The sequence below is a fragment of the Protopterus annectens genome, chromosome 6.part0 (assembly GCF_019279795.1).
Source record: "Protopterus annectens isolate FY-2018-M chromosome 6.part0, PAN1.0, whole genome shotgun sequence".
NCBI lineage: Eukaryota > Metazoa > Chordata > Ceratodontiformes > Protopteridae > Protopterus > Protopterus annectens.
In genome coordinates, this window is record NC_056737.1 from 1,496,014,182 (window position 1) to 1,496,033,912 (window position 19,731).

Sequence of the window (19,731 nt, forward strand, 5' to 3'; positions counted from 1 at the left end):
AATTGTGGCCAAAAAGTTCAACCTTGGTCTCATCAGACCAGAGCACATTTTCCCAAATGCATTTGGGAGACTTGATGTATTGTGTTTCAAATTTTAGCCGGGCCTGGATGTTTTTCAGTGTACGAAAAGGCTTCTGGCTTGCAACCCTACCCCATAGTCCAGACATATGGAGAATACGGAACAATATTGTTACACAACCAGTACTTGCCAGAAATTCCTGCAGCTCCTTCAGCGTTGCTGTAGGAAGGATGTCCAGTTCTTTGCAATGTCACTGTTGTCCCATATTTTCTCCACTTTTTGATGACTGTCTTCACTGTGTTCCATGGTATATCCAATGCTGTGGAAATTGTTTCGTACTTTTCTTCTGACTGCGACCTTTCAACAACGAGGCAACTGAGTAAATGTCAGGAAAATCCTGCTAAGACCGCTGAACTTTATTTGGGGTTAATCAGAGTCTGTCTAATTGATGGCATGTGTGTACCCAAGAAGTCTGAATGCTGTAATTAAATCAAAAGGTGCTTCAACAAAGTATTAGTTTAAAGGTGTGCACACATAAGAAAGTATTAGTTTAAGGGTGTGCACGCTTATGCAACCAGCGTATTGTACTTTTTTAATTTTTTTATATTTTTTCCCTTTACAGATTCGTTTTTTTTTTTCAGTTGAATTGTACAGGTTATAGGTCACATTAAAGGTGGAAAAAGTTTTGAAATGATTTATTGTGGTCTCGTTTTCTTATATCACAAAAACCTTGCATTTTAACAGGGGTGTGCAAACTTTTTACATCCACTGTATATACTTTATATGCTAGATGTATACAGACAGGGATAGAAAGAATATTGTATACATATATACTGAGTTATTCCTCTTTGTAGAAGAACAGTTACTGGAGGTTATTGTAGGTGAGACTATTTGTTAAGGTGTCAGTTGCTCAGGTATGCCTGCTATCCTGTTCACAGATCTAGTGAGCAGAGTACAGTGGAGATAAGTGAAGTTTATCTTATTTTTACTATTGCATGATTTTACAGTCAGTCAATTTATGAGTGAGAGTAAAGAAAGGGGTTGTCCCTTTGAAAACAGTATTTAGGTTATGGAATCCTTCTATGATATTAATGATAAATGAGTCTCTGTATACAAGCTGTAAACCACTGAACTCAGATGTACTTACAGAGGATAAAGAAAATAAGAAACAAACACAAAATAAACATTCTTGTCCATAGTTCAGTTTGAGATGGCTTCAGGTAATTTTCAGTCTTAAAACAAAGTCCACATCATAAGTTTAAGGTGAAACAACCCCCCCCCCCCAAAATAAATAAATAAATAAATAAATAAACTCACTGCAGCAGCGGTAAACAGTTCCAGTATACATTTTTTTTTGTCTTTTACAAATCTCATTTGAGATTTCAGTCAGATGTCTTACCAGCAATCACCTTTTTGAGCACATAAATGCCCTGGTCCTTTGCAGGCACAGGTGTTCCATCTTTCATGTTCCCCCAAGGTTTACTGAACATTTCCTGTGTTAATGTCTCATTCACAACTACAGAGATCACTAAAATAGTTATGGAAGCATCTATGATGGCAATGGAACAATATCTAACTATAATTTTTGCTAAAAAGTATAATTGTAGTCAACATTTCTCTCATTACCTGTTGACCCTACCACAGGAAAAAAAAAAACATCAAATTAGTTGAAAATAAAGAAAAAGTTCAATTATTCTTTATTGATTTTGAGAAATACTAAAACATAAAAGATGAGGGCCTCCTTAGCCAGTTGCTTAGTTAGAACACCAGCCAAATGATTTGTTCAATATCAACCTGAATCACACAATTGTTGTGAGAATCAGATTCAGGTTAACACTATAGCATACATGCAACTTTTTTGTTCTTTGGTATGATCAAATGGTTTACAATATGCAAATCCCAGGAAAGAATACCATAGAAAAAGAAAATCTTGAGGGCGGCCATGATGGTGCAGCGGTTAGCGTTGCAGCCTCACAGCAAGAGGTTTTCCGGTTCGACCCTTGGCTGGGGTGCCTTCTGTGAGGAGTCTGCATGTCCTCCCTGTGGTCGCGTGGGTTTCCTCTGGGTGCTTTGGTTTCCTCTCACATCCCAAAGACATGCAGTAGGTGAACTGGACACTCTAAATTGGCTCTAGGTGTGAGTGTGTGCGTGTGTGTGCCTTCTGTGAAAGGTTGGGTGCTGGGCTGGCAACTCAACACCATAAAACTTCACTGCCAATCATGAGCAGACAGATGATCCGCTGTGGCGACCCCTAACTGGGGAAAAAAGCCGAAAGAAGAAGAAAAAGTAAATCTTGAAACAATGGCTTTTACAAGAAAATGTGAAAACTGTTATGCCTGATTCAATAAAGCCTACACTAAGTGTACACTGTTTTGAGTGAACAGACAATACAGACATAACTCACACCTTCCTCCACCTAATTTTAGTTTTCCTACGGAGAGTCTTGCAGCTTTAAATACTGACAGGGATTCATAAGGGTTACCACAAAGTGTAAACTACATGTCCACTTAGTGTAATCTTTCTGAGTGACTATAAAGCACAAAAAATGTGATAAGAATTTTACTGAATACATATCATTTACACTTATTGTATGCTTCACTGAATATGACTAGTTATTTACTAAATGATTTTAGCAGTCAATGAGAAGAGATTATGCAGTTAACTGAACAAGAACACAGAAATGTGTATGTTTCCAGAAAAGGAAAATAAACATCACTTATCAATGTATAAATATGCAGACAGACAGACAGACACACACACACACACAAACACACACACACACACACATATGCATTAATTATCATGACATTTTTGCATTTTGTGAATGTAATGTTGAGTATGTTTTATAATGTATACAAACTGAATTAACTGGTATTTTAAAACTGGAATAAATAAATAATACATATTAAGTCAACATAGCACAAATTTAAACAGTTGCATGGTGCTTCTGATAGAAATATTAAATGCATATTCTAAATCTGAAAAGATGTGAAAAAATGTGTTTCAAATAAGAATAATATGAATAATATTTTTCTGGTTTCATTATTTCATTCTGATATACAAGACCTGCTAAAAACTAAAAAAGACTATATTTAGAATTCAGTACATGCATGATCTACAACCTTTATGAATGCAACATTCATTTTTATGTCAGAGACAGAAACACATTTTTGCATACACATGCTGGCTCATCTGTTTTTGGTGTCATTGCATGACTAGTGATTATTTACTAACTACCAGACTGAATGCTTGAATTACATAATTTCTGCTAACTCTACCAAAAGCCAGGTTTGAGCTTTATGTATACATTCATACACATACTCTAGAATCAATACAGTGTTTTTTTTTTGACAGAGTGCTTAAGTGAAACAAAACAGACATAGATATTATTAAACCCCTTATTATTCACAATCCCTTTCCCCCATTGCAAATGACAAAATTATATTTCTTGTTATAGGATGTTGGAGGAAGCAGTCCTCAGCAAAGAAACTGGAAAGGAATAGCCATTGCATTACTGGTCATTATAGCTGTATGTTCGCTTATCACAATGTCAGTCATCCTTTTAACGCCAGGTAAGAACATGTTCCCTTTCAAATGTTTCTGTTCATTGTATGGGCTACCAGATATATATTTGTGATAAATGTACTATCCTGAAAAAGAAACACATCATGAGAAAACCTGATTAATTATTAAAATTGTCAACAAAACTATTTCTAATAGGTTTTCCAATTATTTGACCATGTCATCCAATGCAAAGGTTTTCCTAGAATGTTCATTATGTATACAAAAGGAGTGTGAATGCAGAGAAGATAAATGTGGTCCAAATGGAGAGATGATAAATCAGCAAGCAAAGGAGAGCAGTATTGTTGGAACTGAATTCATCCTCAAGTCTTGGTGAGTGCCTTCATGAGGTAGACCCTATTTTTCACAAAATCTCACCAAGTCAACACTGATATATAGAATGTGTTTTGTATAGCTTATATCATGGACAGAACTAGATTAAAAAATAAAAAATATAGCTATGTGCACAAGAGCCACGATAAAAAAAAGTGCTCAATCCTGATAGCCACACTGGTGCAAAGACTGTAAAAAAAATGACAGTGCAAAATCCTCAAGACATGGAAATATTCCTACAATGGTGCTTGGCCAGGCTGAGGGGAGGATGTCCCCCTGTTGTAGGGGGAAGTAGCAGTCCAGAAAAATCACCAAAATGATAGGCCAAAACAGAACCATAAAGACAATAGAGTGGACTATTGAGGATAAGAAAGACATTATGCATTATTTCTATTATACAAGAAGCCCTGACTTTCTAGACAGAATATATGCACTAAAATTAAGAGATAAATTAAAGAAAAAAAAAATAATTCCACAAGAAAAACTGTCAGAAGCTTCAAATAAAAAAAATGTGTTCATTTATGGAACAGATTTATGAAAAACGTTATATAGACCAAGAAACCTTGGACTGATTGGGAAAAGAAGTGACTGAGGATATGTGAAAATATAATGAACAAAATCTAGAGACTTTAAAAAAGAAATATGGGTATGGGAAACAATGAGAGATCTGATAGGGTGCAATATTTATGCAAATGAGAAAGCTCAATTAATCAACTCAAAAAAGGAAGACCCAAAGATATTTGAAGAGAAATACAGACAAAGGCATCCAGAAATGGAAAATTTCACAATAAAAAAAAAAATAAGATCACAAACAAGATCACAATAGAAAATTTCACAATAAAAAAAAAATAAGATCACAAACAGCAAATGTAGAACAGAAGTTTAGTAAAGTAGAAGTTAAAACAATAGAAGTTGAAGTTATGGAACACCTGCAAAGTGAAGGATTTAATGAGGAAATTCTAACACAAGTTAACTCACAGCATGATGGAACAAAGAGTCCCCAAAGTAAGGAGAAACAGGAGGAGAAGGAGAAATCTGAAGAAGAAATATGGACATGGGAAAGGAAAAGAGATTTAATATGGTGCAATATTTATATAGAGGTGAAAGCCAAATGAATCAGTACAAAAAGAGCAGCACCAAAGATGTTTGAAGAGAAATACAGGCAAAGGTGTCCAGACATGGAACATTTTACAATATAAAAAAATAAGAAAAAGAGGAAAAGTAGAAACAAAGATCAGTAATGGAGAAATTAAAGAAACAGAAACTGAGGTTATGATTACCTGTGAGGTAAAGGATTTAGTGTAGAAAATCTAACTCTGATAACACCACAGCAAGACAGAGCAATGGATCCCCAGAGTATGGAGAAACCAGTGGAGGGGACAACATCTCATCAGTTACCACATGAAGATATTTTGGAACCTATAATAGGAAAGCAGTAGAAACATTCAATTGGAGTTGTACTGCAAGGGAAGGAACAGGAAACTTTGGCAACTCAGACACAGTCAATGTTGTGGAGTGATAGGCTAGTGAGTTCCCATATGAAAGAGCAACAGATGACACAGGATGAAACTGAAGAGACTTTGTCAGAGGTAGATGCTCCAGAGCTTTCTATACAATGCCCACAGGGAATAGAGGACAAAAAGAAGATGACCTCAGTTTAGAAGAAAATGATCTAAGGGAAGGGTTGCTTGATGTAATAGAGATGGACAGACATATTAACAGCAATGAAAGAAATAGACTACAGAAAGGCAATAAAACCGCAAAAGTTAGAAGTTTGCTAAAACACATGACCAAAGTATTAGGACTGTCCACTCATATTCATGGGATATAACAGACGTAAATAGGATATATTACTGTCCAGCGAAATTAATAACAGATGAAGTCTTAACACAAAAACACAGGGTAGTAAGGTGAGAGAAGGGGAGAAATCAAATGCCATCATGGAAGTTTAGAATAGAGAAATCTATAAAGCAATTAAGACAAGAAGTGTCTCTGTTAGAAGAGTATAAAAGAGGGAACAGATCAACAAAAATACTTAAAAAGACAGATGTGAAAAAAGCAATGCACAATATCAGAACAGATCAGGATCTAGCATGCACTATCACAAATAATATATTAAGAATCTCAGCACAGGCAGGAAAACTTAGAAGATATGCAGATAAATGTAAAGGAAAAGTACAACATAAGCAATTTATTGATGACCCAAGAAAAAATTATAGAAAATTGTGAAACAAGGCAAAAGGAATTGAAACACCACCAAAAAAAAAAGAAGAAATAGATACATTTTGGAGAGGTATCTATGAATATCCTGTGGAACGTAACACAGATTCTAAACTGACCGAAGTAAAGGAAGGAATAAAACGTTCAAATGTACAGGATATGAAATGGGATGAAGTAACAGCCAGAGAGATTGAAACAAAGTTAAGAAAATCTCCTAACTTGAAAATCCCAGGCCGAGTTACAGTACCTAATTTCTGGCTGAAAGTATTAACATCTTTACATGAAGATTTAGCCATGAGTAAGAGCTATTTATATGTGCACCCCAAACAGACACCAGCCTGGTTAACAACAGGAAAACAAATACTGCTATTTAAGCGTGAACCTGCAATTTATCCTAAAAAGCTATAGACCAATAACTTGCCTTCCAACGATATATAAACTGTACACTGGAACGTATTACCATGGAACTTATAAACAAAGATATTGGGCAACCTTCAAACACTGGACCCCACCCAGTTTGGGTTCATGAAGGGCTGATCGTGTCTCCTGAACCTGATTGACTTCTTTGAATCAGTCTCCAGAGCCGTGGACGAGGGTAAGGTGGTCCCCACACAGCCTATCTGGACCTCAACAAGGCCTTCAACACCATCCCCCACTCTGGAATCATAGATAAACTTACTAAGCTGGGCATAAATCCCTATATCACTTGATGAGTTGCCAACTGGCTTACTGACAGAACCCACACTGTAAAACTAGCCGACTCCAAATCCAGCTCCAGACAAGTGACAAGTGGAGTACCTCAGGGTTCAGTCCTGGGACCGCTCTTCTTTGGCATCTACTTCTCTGAAGTACAGGTCAACACTAAAGGACTCTGGCTAGCAAAGTTTGCAGATGACTGCAAACTGGGAGCCATTACTGAATCCCAAATGAAGTGGATATTCTACAAAAGGGCCTTAGAGAAACAGATGCTTGGTGCCAGAGCCATGGGCTCAAGCTCAATGCCAAGAAGTGTATAGTTATGCCCTTTGGGAAAAAAAACATGTACTCATGAGATACCACATAAGTGGCAGTATATTAAACACCGAAAGTGTGATAAGAGACTTAGGAACACAGGTGGACAATGGTCTCACCTTCGATAACCACATTGCCACAGCAGTCAGGAAATCCTTCTGTGTGGCACACCTCATCACTAAGGGATTTTCATCCACAAAAAAAGGAGGTCATTGTCCCACTTTACTTATCCCTCATTAGACCCATCATAGAGTACAACGCCCCATTTGGTATGTACCTCACAAGAAATCTGCAAAAACTGGAAAGGCCGCAGAAACACCTCACTAAAAGAAACATAGGCCTAAAGCAGATACCCTATGCTGACCGACTATAAAAAAACTCTAGCTATATTCTGTCGCATATCGTCTACTCAGAGGCGTTCTCTGCTTAACATACAAGGCCATGTCAAACCCAGAGCTGTTGAACATGCTTCACTTAAAGAAATCCCAATCCATCAGAGCCACACGCTCCAGGGACCTAAACCTTGTTATCACAATGAACAAAACATGCTGGAGGGATAGGTTCCTGACCCAGAGACTCCCCATACTCTGGAATAGACTGCCCATACATGTCAAGCAGAGTGCCTCCTTGGCCCTCTTCAAAAGGAACCTTGACGACTGGATGGGAGATAGGAAATGTTCCCAGGGGATCACGTCAGTCACCCTGCTAGACCGGGGTTCAGGGAAATAAATATTGTGTGAAGAAATAGCCAGGGAATTGTTATGGCTAGGCTTGTACAGACCCAAGGGCTGATAGCCTAGTACCAACCTATGAACCTGTGAACTGATGCTGCCAGAGTTTAGAAGAAAACTCTATTATTGCAATAGAACAAAAATGTAATAAAAGAATATCATATAAAATAGATGATCATTTGTTGTTAAATAAAGTTATAATGGTGAACTGTAAAAAAGGGTGGACTCTAAGTATGGTGCGAATAGACTACAAAATGCATTTGTCAGTATCTCACATTTATGGATAAAAGAATGCTTAAAATGTATATGATGCACACTACTCTGATCGATTGCAATAGTGATCATGAAATAGTGGCAATCCACTTCCCAGTTAAGCCATGATAAAGGACAAATTATTATTCCAGAGAAAATCAAAGGGGGATATTCCAGGGTGACTCTGTGTTACTGATGCTCTTTCGTCTTGCCCTTGACCCATTAAACTGTCTACATAACAAATTAGGTCATAGCTACAATTTCGCTCCTAGAGAATAACAAAGTGTAAAGAGTTCTCTTATTTTTGTAAATGATTTAAAACTGAATAGTTCATCAGATGAGGAACTGAAAGTACAACTGCAAGTGGTCAAAACTTTTTCAGATGATATAAGAGTGACATTTGGTCTTGATAATTGTGCAAAAACAACCCTTAAAGCAGGAAATTTGCAGCACCAAGAAAACATCAGTTTGGAAAAGGAATGTGATATAAAAGAACTTGAGCAAGAGGGACTGTATAAATATTTGGGAATTTATGAAGGATCAACAATAAAACACAAACAAATGGGGATAAAACTTGGAAGGCTTAAATTAATACTGAAAACAGTGTTGACATCTAGGAACAAAGGCCAAACTGTAAATCAATTTGCTCTTCCTGTCATAACTTACAGTTCTGGAGTGATTTGACTGGTCCCAAGAGGATTTGGCTAGGTTGGACAGGAAAACAAGAAGGATGCTTCATGCCCATCAGATGACTTATGCAAATCAGTGCACACCATTCCAAAGTAGGTATGGGCCTACTTGAAATGGATTACATGTATAGATCTGTACTCGTGGAACTATATACATATCTGCTGACCTCACAAGACCTAAAAATAGTGAATATTTTGAAACATGAGGATAATAAGTCTAAGATGACTTCCCTGCTTAGTTTAGCAGAAACATATCGCTGTCAAGCAAGAATGGAAATTAAACCAGAAGTACATAAAATCAGGCAGGAACTGAATGTGCCAAAAAAAACAAAAGAAAGAATATATGGTGAAAGATCAAATAAGAAGGCAGGAAATGTGGAAAGTGTGTAAATATAGTTGCAAGTATAGAAAATTCTTGGAACAACCTCATGTTGATCTGAATCAAATGCAGGAACGGTTAAGGAGAGGTGAATTTAAACCAGAAGATGAAAGGTTAATATTGGCTGCCCAAGAGAGTGAACTATGTACGCACTGGTTTACAAAGTCCATTGGACATGTGGGATAAACAGACAAATGTTGGTTTTGTAAACAGAGTTGGAAACAGTCATACATTTTGCCACTGGTTGTGATATACTAATGGCAAAAGGACTGTATACGGAAAGGCATAATAATGTGACAAGACGGTTGCATTGCAGATTGTGCAAACATAATACTGAAGTAGCTGAAAAAACATTGGAAACATGAGACATAAAGCATTATAGAAAATTGCGAAGTTTCTATTACATGGGACCACCTATTATCAACAGTTCAAAAAATAGATGTGAGGAAACCAGATAAAGAAGAGAAAAGTAGCATTAATCAATGAAATTGCTATGCCCAGTGAATGCACAGAGAGATAAAAGGTCATATAATACCAGGATTTGCAGGTAGAAATGAGGGCAATTTGGAAGGAGGATACCCAGACTGTTCCAGTAGTAGTAGGAGCAATGGGTCTTATTAAAAAAGAAGTTACAGTCGTATTTAGATATGTTACCAATACAGTTAACTCCATATGAATTGCAGAAGGAGTCATTACTGGGCACATTACAGGTGCTACAAAGAGCCCTTCTGGCTAATATCAATGATTGAAACAATACTAATTTTATGAACTTTAGTCATACTTTGACTTAGGAATGGGGTCCATTCCAGTCATGGTATTAGAAACCCAAAAGATTTGGAGAAATTAAAAAAGTAGGGGTTGAAGTCATAGTCCAAGTTCCATGGTTGTGCAACATGTGTCAGTGCAGAGCATGTATATGCAAACAAGCTGTGTGCCATCCAATTAAGGTGATTACAGCATAGTAAAAGCCTGCAGGAAGGAATGTCCACTAATTATAAGTTCTTAAAATTGGTAAAAATGGTTTAATTACATGAGAACTCATGCTATAAATGTAAAGTCTTGACTAATTTTGGCTATTTATGAAGTTTGTGGATGAGTGTGGATCTGATGAAACTCACATAAACTAATGATGGGCAGGTAAGACAAATTAGTGCACAGTACAGTTATCTGAAAACCATTTTTTAAAAAGATAAAGGATTTATGTAGTGACTCTGGTGTTGTCCTTGTGCTGATATCCTGATTGGTTCTTTATAAGCCGTGAAAGGGGAACATATGGTAGTTGGAACATGGGAATCAGAGCACAAGCGGTACACAGAAAGATGACATTTAGGAGATGTGCTGTAGGAGATGAGACAGGAATGGTACTATATTTCTCTGTCGCTGATAGAGTCCCAATTTTTCAAAAATGTTTTTTTTTTTCTTTTTTGTGTATGAGAGTGAAGTTGAGAAAAGATGTAGAGAAGTAATATGGCAGACATTTAGTGCAATCCCGGCAGTAGTGGCAGTGTGTACATTGTAAGGTAAGTAAAAGGTATTTGCACTTTTCTTTACTATAGCATGTTTTGGAGTTAAATATCTACCTTCAGTAAATCAAACATATAACAAGTTCGAACCTCATATGGCCGAGACCATATGTTCGAACTTGTAAATGTTCGATCAGACTTGAATGGAGATCTCTGTTCAGTGCGGAACGGGAAGACTTCCCTTTTCCACAATGTAGTGCAATCTTGGAGTTGGTATATTTAAGTAAGGGGTGTGTGGGAGGCGAAGCCCCCCATGTTGGGGGTGCAGGGGGGCTACAGATGTTTAATTTAGTTTTTTGTTGTTTTTTTTTCTTTTTTTACTTCAGTGTTTGAACTATTACAAGTTCGAACATATGGTCTCGGCCATATGTGGTTCAAACTTGTAATATGTTTGATCTACTAAAGTAGATATATATACATATATATATATATATATATATATATATATATATATATATATATATATATTTGGGTGGGGCATAGCCCCCCACATAGTTTTGCTTTATATCATCCAGTTTCTGCTAAGAGGGTTAGTAAGTAGTTTTTAAATTTTAGAAAGCATTAGTCATGGGTGTTGTAAGTCTGTATGTCTGTGGTTTAAAATTCATTATTTTAAAATTCAGCATTGTAAGCTTTCAGTATAATAAGACTCAGTCAAATGAATTTTCAGTATTTCAAAAATTAGATACTATGGTCTCAGTCAAATGAAATTCAGTATTTTGAGTTTTCAGTAATCAGTCGTGTTTTTTCCATTCAGTGCTGGTTGCTGCTTGTTTTAGCTTCTGTTTGTATGATTCTTGTAGGAGGTAGAGAAGGATTTTTGTTCTCCTTCTCAGATCAGCTTGGAGCATATCCCTGGGTCTTACATGTGCTGCTGACCTACAAAGTGCCAATTTAAAAATAAAGTATGTAAGTGCAAGATGGAGGATGTGACATCAGCATGCCCAACCCATGGATTAATATAGGGGCATTACTTATTAAACTGATAGAAGTATAAAGGTTAATTTACTAACTAAACTGAAGCAGCCACACAGACTTCTTGATTTTTTTAGAGCTTATATATTTATGCATAGGGATCTCCTGTCTAGAGTGCATGAATATCTATGTATGAATGCTTGACCTTAAAAGTATTGCAGTAATAGTGATTTCAAACTTGCTGCTTTGTAAATTCATTACATTAATAAACTGCTTACATTTTATTTCTGGCCTCAGTCAATTTAAGTGAATGTTAGTAAGTGATAAGATGTGGTATGCTTTGATGGATGAGTGTGGATTAGGGTTCAGTACAATACTACATAAATGTTAACTTACTGCAGATATATCTCCCAGTAGCATAGCACACTTCTATGTGATGGAGACATGCTTTGTTGGGGTGTATTCTTCCACTCAGGTCCCCTCAGTGCAAATCATGCATGAAAAGACAAACTTGTGTCAGGCCTATGAGAGCAGATACACGAACACATAGCACTATGATTCTCAGAAATCAGCTCTGCTAGGCTTCATTTGCATAACGACTTCAGATATGGGCCAGAATTATTATCAGTATTCTACTTTGATAATCACATCACCACAGTGGTCAAGAAATCCTTCCACGTGGCACACCTCATCCCAAAAGGTTTCTCATCCAGAAAAAAATAAGTAATTGTTCCCCTCTACTCATCACTCATTAGACCCATTATAGAGTAAAACCACCCTTTTGGAATGTATCTCACAAGACATCTACAACAACTGGAAAGGCCGCAAAAATACCTCACAAAGAGGATTACAGGCCTCAAACAGATGCCTTACGTAGACCATCTAAAAAAAACTCCAGCTTTACTCCATCGCATATCGCCTACTCAGAGGTGATCTCTGCCTAACATACAAAGCTATGTCAAACCCAGAGCTGTTGGACATGCTCCACTTAAAGAAATCCCAATCCCTCTGAGCTACATGCTCTAGGGACCCAAATCTTGTCACCACAATAAACAGAACATGCTGGAGGGATAGATTCCTGTCCCAGAGACTTCCCATACTCTGGAACAGACCACTTATCTATCTATGTCAAACAGAGCTCCTCATGAGCACTCTTCAAGAAAAATCTTGATGATTGGATGGGTAATAGGAAATTCACCCCGGGGATCACTTCTGTGGTTCTGCTTGACAGGGGCACAGGAAAATAATTTTCTTGGGTGGCGAAAGCCAGGGTACCTTTTTGGCTAGGCTTGTATAGGCCCTAGGGCCAATGGCCTAGTACCTATCTATGAACCCATGAACCTATATAGCCATCATGTTTAAATGTATTACACCTAGCTTGGCAGTGTTTGAATTGAGAAAGTCCAAAACAGTTAAAGCAAGGTAGCAAAAACTTATTGAAAAGTAATGGAAAATTAGGCCAAACCAATTCAATGAAAAATGTTAATGTGCAAATTAATTAATATGATTAGGTGAAGTTCATATGCAATTGCTATATCTTAATGACAGTCTGGTAAAATGTGAAGTATCATTTATTACTTGAACGTACATAGGTGTGTTAATATGTGAAAGAAAGTTAAAGGGAGAGAACACTGAACATAGTCGATTTTTGCTCTTCATTTTATCAGAAATACAAGATACTGGAAGTGACACATGCTTGTACTTGTGAACTGATTTATAACTGATACTGTACAGCTTTTGTACAATTATTAATTATGACTGATTGAACTGGTAAAATGGATAACACTACACTTAGAATATGTTACGATATTACAATGAAATTAGTGGAAATGTTGTATTCATTCATTATGTTATTGCCATTATATTTTTGCTCTGACCGTAGGTGTCAGAATTATTTTTTTATGTTACCATTACCGTATTTTGGCAAGAAATTGGGTGTCAAGCCCCCTGAAATCTGTACAAGTGATGATTACTACTACTTCTGATGACACATGAGTTGGTGCCTGTGACAGAATGAGTCAATCTGATGAGTAGTGATTTAACAGATAAGATATATTTCTTATTAACAAAAAAAAAAAAAACACTAGAACATACCATCAGAAATGTTCTACAATTTTCTTTAATGGTAGAAGAGAGCATCTCATATAAACTTCACAGTGGAACCCAGCACCAATACTTAATCAAATAAATGCATTTTTACCAATTACTAAGTTAGATCTCCCAACAACAAATATCAGGTAATTAACTTTCAGATATAAACATCATCAGAATATTTCACCACACTCCATAAAAGAACAGCATGCAACAGTACAGTACAAAATAACATATTCACATTTACTATCCTGCTAATGCCATTCACAGCACAAATCTCAGTTAGTAGTCAGGCTTGAGTCTGAATATATGCCCCTGCTAAACAAAATACATTTACAAAGTATATGAATACACCTAAAAATAAAGAAAGAAAGAAACAAACAAACAAAGTTCTTTAACTGTAAGAGACACTGTCATGTACAGTGACAGTGGTTCTTACACCAGGTAGCATAGCCCATACATAGAATTACATGCATCAGATATATTTTATGTGCTTTTTTTATACTAAAGGTAATGCTGCCAGCTGGCTACACTTTTGTTACTTCTGGAAGAATCTGTTGCAGGAACTATAATATCATCATGGTACATTTCACCACTAGACATGTGCATGATCATTTTGTGCAGACAGCAACACACAGTAAAACTCCTGAATGGAGTAGCAGAGCTGTACTGAAGGGCAGCCCCAGACTCATCAAGGCTACAGAAACAGGCTTCCAGCAGGCCAAACACTCCTTTCAGGAGAATTTTTGCCTAGAAAGTGGTGTTGTTGCAGCTTTCTTTCTCAATTCCTGTAAGATTATGGACAGGCTCAACTGTGTAACATTCACCACCGGGAAAAGACAAAAAAAAAAAAAAAGGAGTGGGAGAGACAAAACAGTTGGGGGTACCTTCCACTAAATAATACATGTTCTGAAGTAAAACTAATTACACAATTATAGTCGACAAGCTGACCCTGTATCATCCTTCCTTGCAAAGAGAGGAGGTAGAGTGAGCCTCTGCGTCAGATATGACCAATATTGGCACTGTCAGGATGCTGATCTAACACTTTGGTTATCCACACAAATGTGTCAGATATTATCTGGTAATGGATAGAACGGTAGCTCTTCCTGATTTGATATTGCTCACCTTATGGTCCTTATAGAGCCTTAATAACAACAGTGGCTACATCTGTTTCACCAAGTATCTGAGGGAAATGTGCCTTCCCTTAGATAACTCGGTCTGCTGTGACAGTAGCAGATAACTGTACTGATCAACACATGCCAAGAGTATGTTGAGTAATGAAGTATCCTCAAATGACAAACGTCAGATATAACCAACATGTCACCAGTCTAATGACAAGCCAACATGTCACCAGTCTAATGACAAGCTTCAGATATACCCAGTATGTCACCAGTCTAATAACAAGATTCAGATATACCCAGCATGTCACCAGTCTACTGACAAGGTTCAGATATACCCAACATGTTACCAGTCTATTGACAAGCTTCAGGTATACCCAACATGTCACCAGTCTAATGAAAAGCTTCAGATATACCCATGTCACCAGTCTAATGATAAGCTTCAGATATACCCAACATGTAACCAGTCTAATGACAAGCTTCAGATATACCCAACATGTCCCCAGTCTAATGACAAGCTTCAGATATACCCAACATGTCACCAGTCTAATGACAAGCATCAGATACATCCAACATGTCACCAGTCTAATAACAAGATTCAGATATACCCAACATGTCACCAGTCTAATGACAAGCTTCAGATATACCCATGTCACCAGTCTAATGACAAGCTTCAGGTATACCCAGCATGTCACCAGTCTAATGACAAGCTTCAGATATACCCAACATGTCACCAGTCTAATGACAAGCTTCAGATATACCCATGTCACCAATCTAATGACAAGCTTCAGATATACCCAACATGTCACCAGTCTATCTCTGGAAGGTCCCTGTGACAGATATAATGAGGTCGATACATACCTTGTATCCACAGGTATAGGATGACCATGGTTTCCATCAGTTCCCATGCATGGGCCATGTAAATTCACTAAAACCCTTACAATATCCCTGCCAACTCTGAATCTCGCAAGAACGTATTGGTTATTAAAGCTGTGATGAGCTATCCTTTGTCTATATCTCTGCATTCTTGACAGGTGAGCACCACTGAGTACTTGCAGACTTGACTTAGGCAAGAGCAGCAGGTTACAGTGAAAAATAACTAAACCAGCAGCAGAAAAAACATTTTTTCCAAATGCAAAGTACATATAAAAGGTATTACTTCACCTTTTATAACATCTCTGTACATGGAACCAAAGCATTTCAGGAAATGACTATGAATCACAGACAGGAAGAGAGATCATTGTTATAAAAAGTTCCAAGCCATTTCTCATTTGAATCTGATTGTCTTCATTTGCATACGTTCATTCAATGCTACCATGTGTAGACACAGCTAAACTCTGTGAATCGCGCTGAAACTGCCCTCAGCCACGACCTGCAGAGATTGCTTCTATTCCTAATCACAGTGACTATCAGTAGCACCCTAAAACATTTGCTACATTCACTGTTAATTGCGGTCCTCCCTACTTTATGAAAACAAGTACTTTATTTATTTATTTATTTTTATTTTACATTTGTTGACCAGGATAATTTGACTGGATTCATGTCCATTTTCGTCAGAGGCCCGGGGAGAAAAGCCCCAAGACAGACAGAGTCAAAAATATAAAACAAAGAAGACATAGTTACAGGTAAGCGATTTACAGAGGATACATGGTGTAAACATGATACAGACAAGTTCACAGCTATAGTTATCCCTGGTTTAAGACGGGAAAAAATTTACATTAGGAAAAATTAATATATTATTAACACCAATATTGTTTAAAATTGTACTTGTTTTAAAATGTATTACTGGAGCTTTTTTCCTTGGGTCTCCACTGAAAATGGGCCACAAGCCCAGTTGGACAAACCCGGTTAACAAATGTCAATAAATAAATAAATAAATAAAATAAAATATTTACATTCAAGATGAGGATTATCCAGGTTTGTTACAGTGGCAAAGCCAGTTTAGTGCCAGATGTTGTTTGAGTTTGGTTTTAAATTGGCCTAGGCAGGAGAGCAAAGTAATGTTAGCTGGAAGGAGATTCCAGACTCTATCTGCTGAGTTTGCAAAGTGGGCTTCCCCAGCTGTATTGTTAATTTTGATTGTCTGAATTAGCAATTTGTTTGAGCATCTAAGCAGTCTCTGATTGTTATGGGGGTGATAACATTCCTAAGGGATGGTGTATCATCTGGGTTGTAGTGAATTTTATTAGCTATAATCAGGAGGTTGTATTGGATTAGACTGGGAAGTTCTAGCCACCCAAGTTGTTTGAGGTTAATACAGTGGTGTGTCCTAAATGGCAGGCCGGTGGCAAACCTGGCAATGTGATTGTAACAGGCTGACAGTTTATTTAGTACCGACCTTGTTTAGATTAGAGTAGAAGGGGGAAGCATATAGAAGTGTTGAGATTAGGTGGGTGCTGGCTGTGGCAATCCTGGCAGGGGGGGTTAGAAAGGCTTTTATTCTATACAGAGATCCAATTTTTTTATTGATGTTCTTGATTAATTGATTGACATGCGAATCAAATTTTAGGTTATTATCAATAATGACACCTAGTAGTTTTGTAGAGGGGTCGGGGGAGATAACAGTGCCGCCTTTCACCATTATGTTAAAGGTAAAAGCAGCTGACCTTAGTGTAGGTGAGAAAAACAACATTTTAGTTTTTTTAGGGTTCAATAGCAGGTGGCATTCAGAGAGCCAGTTCTCTATGGTATTAAAGGTGGACTGGGTAGCATACCTCAATTCAGAAAGAGATGTAGCTGAGCAAATCAGGGTGGAGTCATCAGCGTATTGGATACAGCTGATCTTTGGATGACACTATATAGATCATTAATAAAGATAGAAAACAGTAGGGGCCCTAATATTTAGCCTTGTGGTACTCCAAGGGTGTTTGGTAGGAAGTTAGAGAGCTTGTTCTGCCAGCAAACAGCCTGCTGCTCTCCATTGAGGTAGGAGTTAAACCATAGAAGGGCTTTGGAATCCAGATAGAAGGTTTGCAGAGTGTGTAACAAAAGATGTTCATCGTGTTACCCTGCTGCAGTCATCACACTTGGGTTATCTTGTCGTCAGGCGGTCCCACAGTCGTCCTGAATTCCAAAGTCTTGGTCCGGCGTCGGTTGCTGTCACTTCTTCCCTGACGTCAGTGCGCCAGGGGTATATATAATGCATCCGACGCCATTTTCTTCTTTCTTGCCGTGCGGTGCCCGAAGCAGAAGCAGTTCACAAGTGCCAGTCGGCCGACTCCTGAGATTTTCGAAGTCGAATTTCAGATCCGAAGTTTTCAATAAAGCTAAGTACCCCATTGGGGAAACTTTTCTTGCCTCAGACCGATGTCAGAAAAAGTTAACAATTGTATTTCTTGTGGGAAGCAAATACCTCATAAGGATTTTCATTCTTACTGTATACCTCGCCTAGGCCCAGACCACGATGTCACTGGTTGTCGCTTTTGTGCTAGGTTCAATAAGCGTACTATAAAATGACGCTTTGCTTTCACACGACACTACTTCGGTAGAAAATTTAACTACACAATGCCGTTGGAGCAACCAACAACTGGCGTGCACAAAAACACGTAAGGATAAGGACAGGCAGCCTAGACCCAAGCCAGACTCCGAGGCCTCGGCTGGGCCACTCTCCGGTTCACCGGTTTTCAGTGAGGCTCCTACGCAGCCCCTGGCTACCACAGATTTGGAACCCGAGACCGCTTCGGAGCCTTTGGCAGAGAGTGCTAAGCCGACGCAGCCATTTTCTTTAGTCCCTACCGACGACACTGCATAGAGAGATGTCGGTGCTGCAGAAACATCTTCGGTTTCTGAAGGTGTCTTCAGACCGACGACGCTCACCATAAAAATGTATCCTAAGCTTAAGACTCCTATTAAACCAAAAAAGACTGCACTTCAGTCTCCAGTTCAAGGCCCCATGCCCTCAAAACAGATGCTTAAAATGGCTGAAGATTTGATCTCTTTAATCAGGGGTTCCCAACCTCCCCCCCAACAAAAGGCCTAGACAAGAGGAAGATTATGCCTCCTCTGATCAAGTGTCTATTTCCTCAGGCTCCTCTGAGGACCAAGATTATTCTTTTTCCCCTTATGAAGATTCTGATGCTGAGGATTCCATTCCCTCAGCTTCTACCCCTGAAGACTACTCCTTTGGGGAAACTTTACACACTATGAGGGAACATTTTCACTGGAAAGGTCAGGACTACTCTGACTCAAAGAAAAGGCTCAGAGAGTTTCTTTTACTCCCCCAGCACAGACCTCTTGCTATCCCCCCAGTTTTAGACATTGTGGATGATGTTTACTTAGAATCTAGTTTGAATCCAGATTCTTTGCCTCCTGCTCCAGCCAAACCAGACAGATATTATAGAGTGCCTGACTCCCACAAATTCCTTTATAAAAGCCCTGTTGCTGATCCAGAGACTATCTCCCAGGGTCCCAAAGGGGCTAAGGCTTCTATGGCGAAAAATCCTGTTCCCTCTGAAAGGGACTCCAGAGCACTAGACAGGTGGGGGAAAAAGGTTTACACCTCAGTCACTCTAGCTATGAGAGCACTAAATTGCCAATTTCACATGCTAAAATACCAGCAATTTCTGATGTCTCAATTAAGACAAAAAATGAGCACACTCTCTCAACAGCCTGAATTGAAAGAAATGCAGGATCTGTTGCATGCAGCTGTACAGGTGGGCAAACATATTTTACAATGTGGATTTGATTCTTTGGAGGCTTCCTGCAGAGCAGCTGTTACTGGGTCTGTTATACGTAGGCATGCTTGGTTAAAGGAACAAATTCTGCCTGATCATGTTAAAGCAAAGCTTCTAGATGCTCCCTTACAGCAGGATGTCCTATTTGGAGTTAAAACAGAAGAAGTCTTAAAGAAAATGGAGGATAAGGCAAAATCTATGCAGACGGTCAAAGATT

General features: G+C 38.1%; 1 protein-coding gene across 1 annotated transcript in view; it reads left to right on the forward strand.

Moving 5' to 3' along the window:
• The window catches only part of DPP10 (dipeptidyl peptidase like 10), a 3,628,631-nt gene that overhangs the window by 313,239 nt on the left and 3,295,661 nt on the right, over nucleotides 1–19,731 (forward strand). Inside the window, exon 2 of the mRNA XM_044074976.1 lies at nucleotides 3,476–3,590. Within this exon, the coding sequence (XP_043930911.1) occupies nucleotides 3,476–3,590 (115 nt within the window). The remainder of the gene's footprint in view (nucleotides 1–3,475; nucleotides 3,591–19,731) is intronic.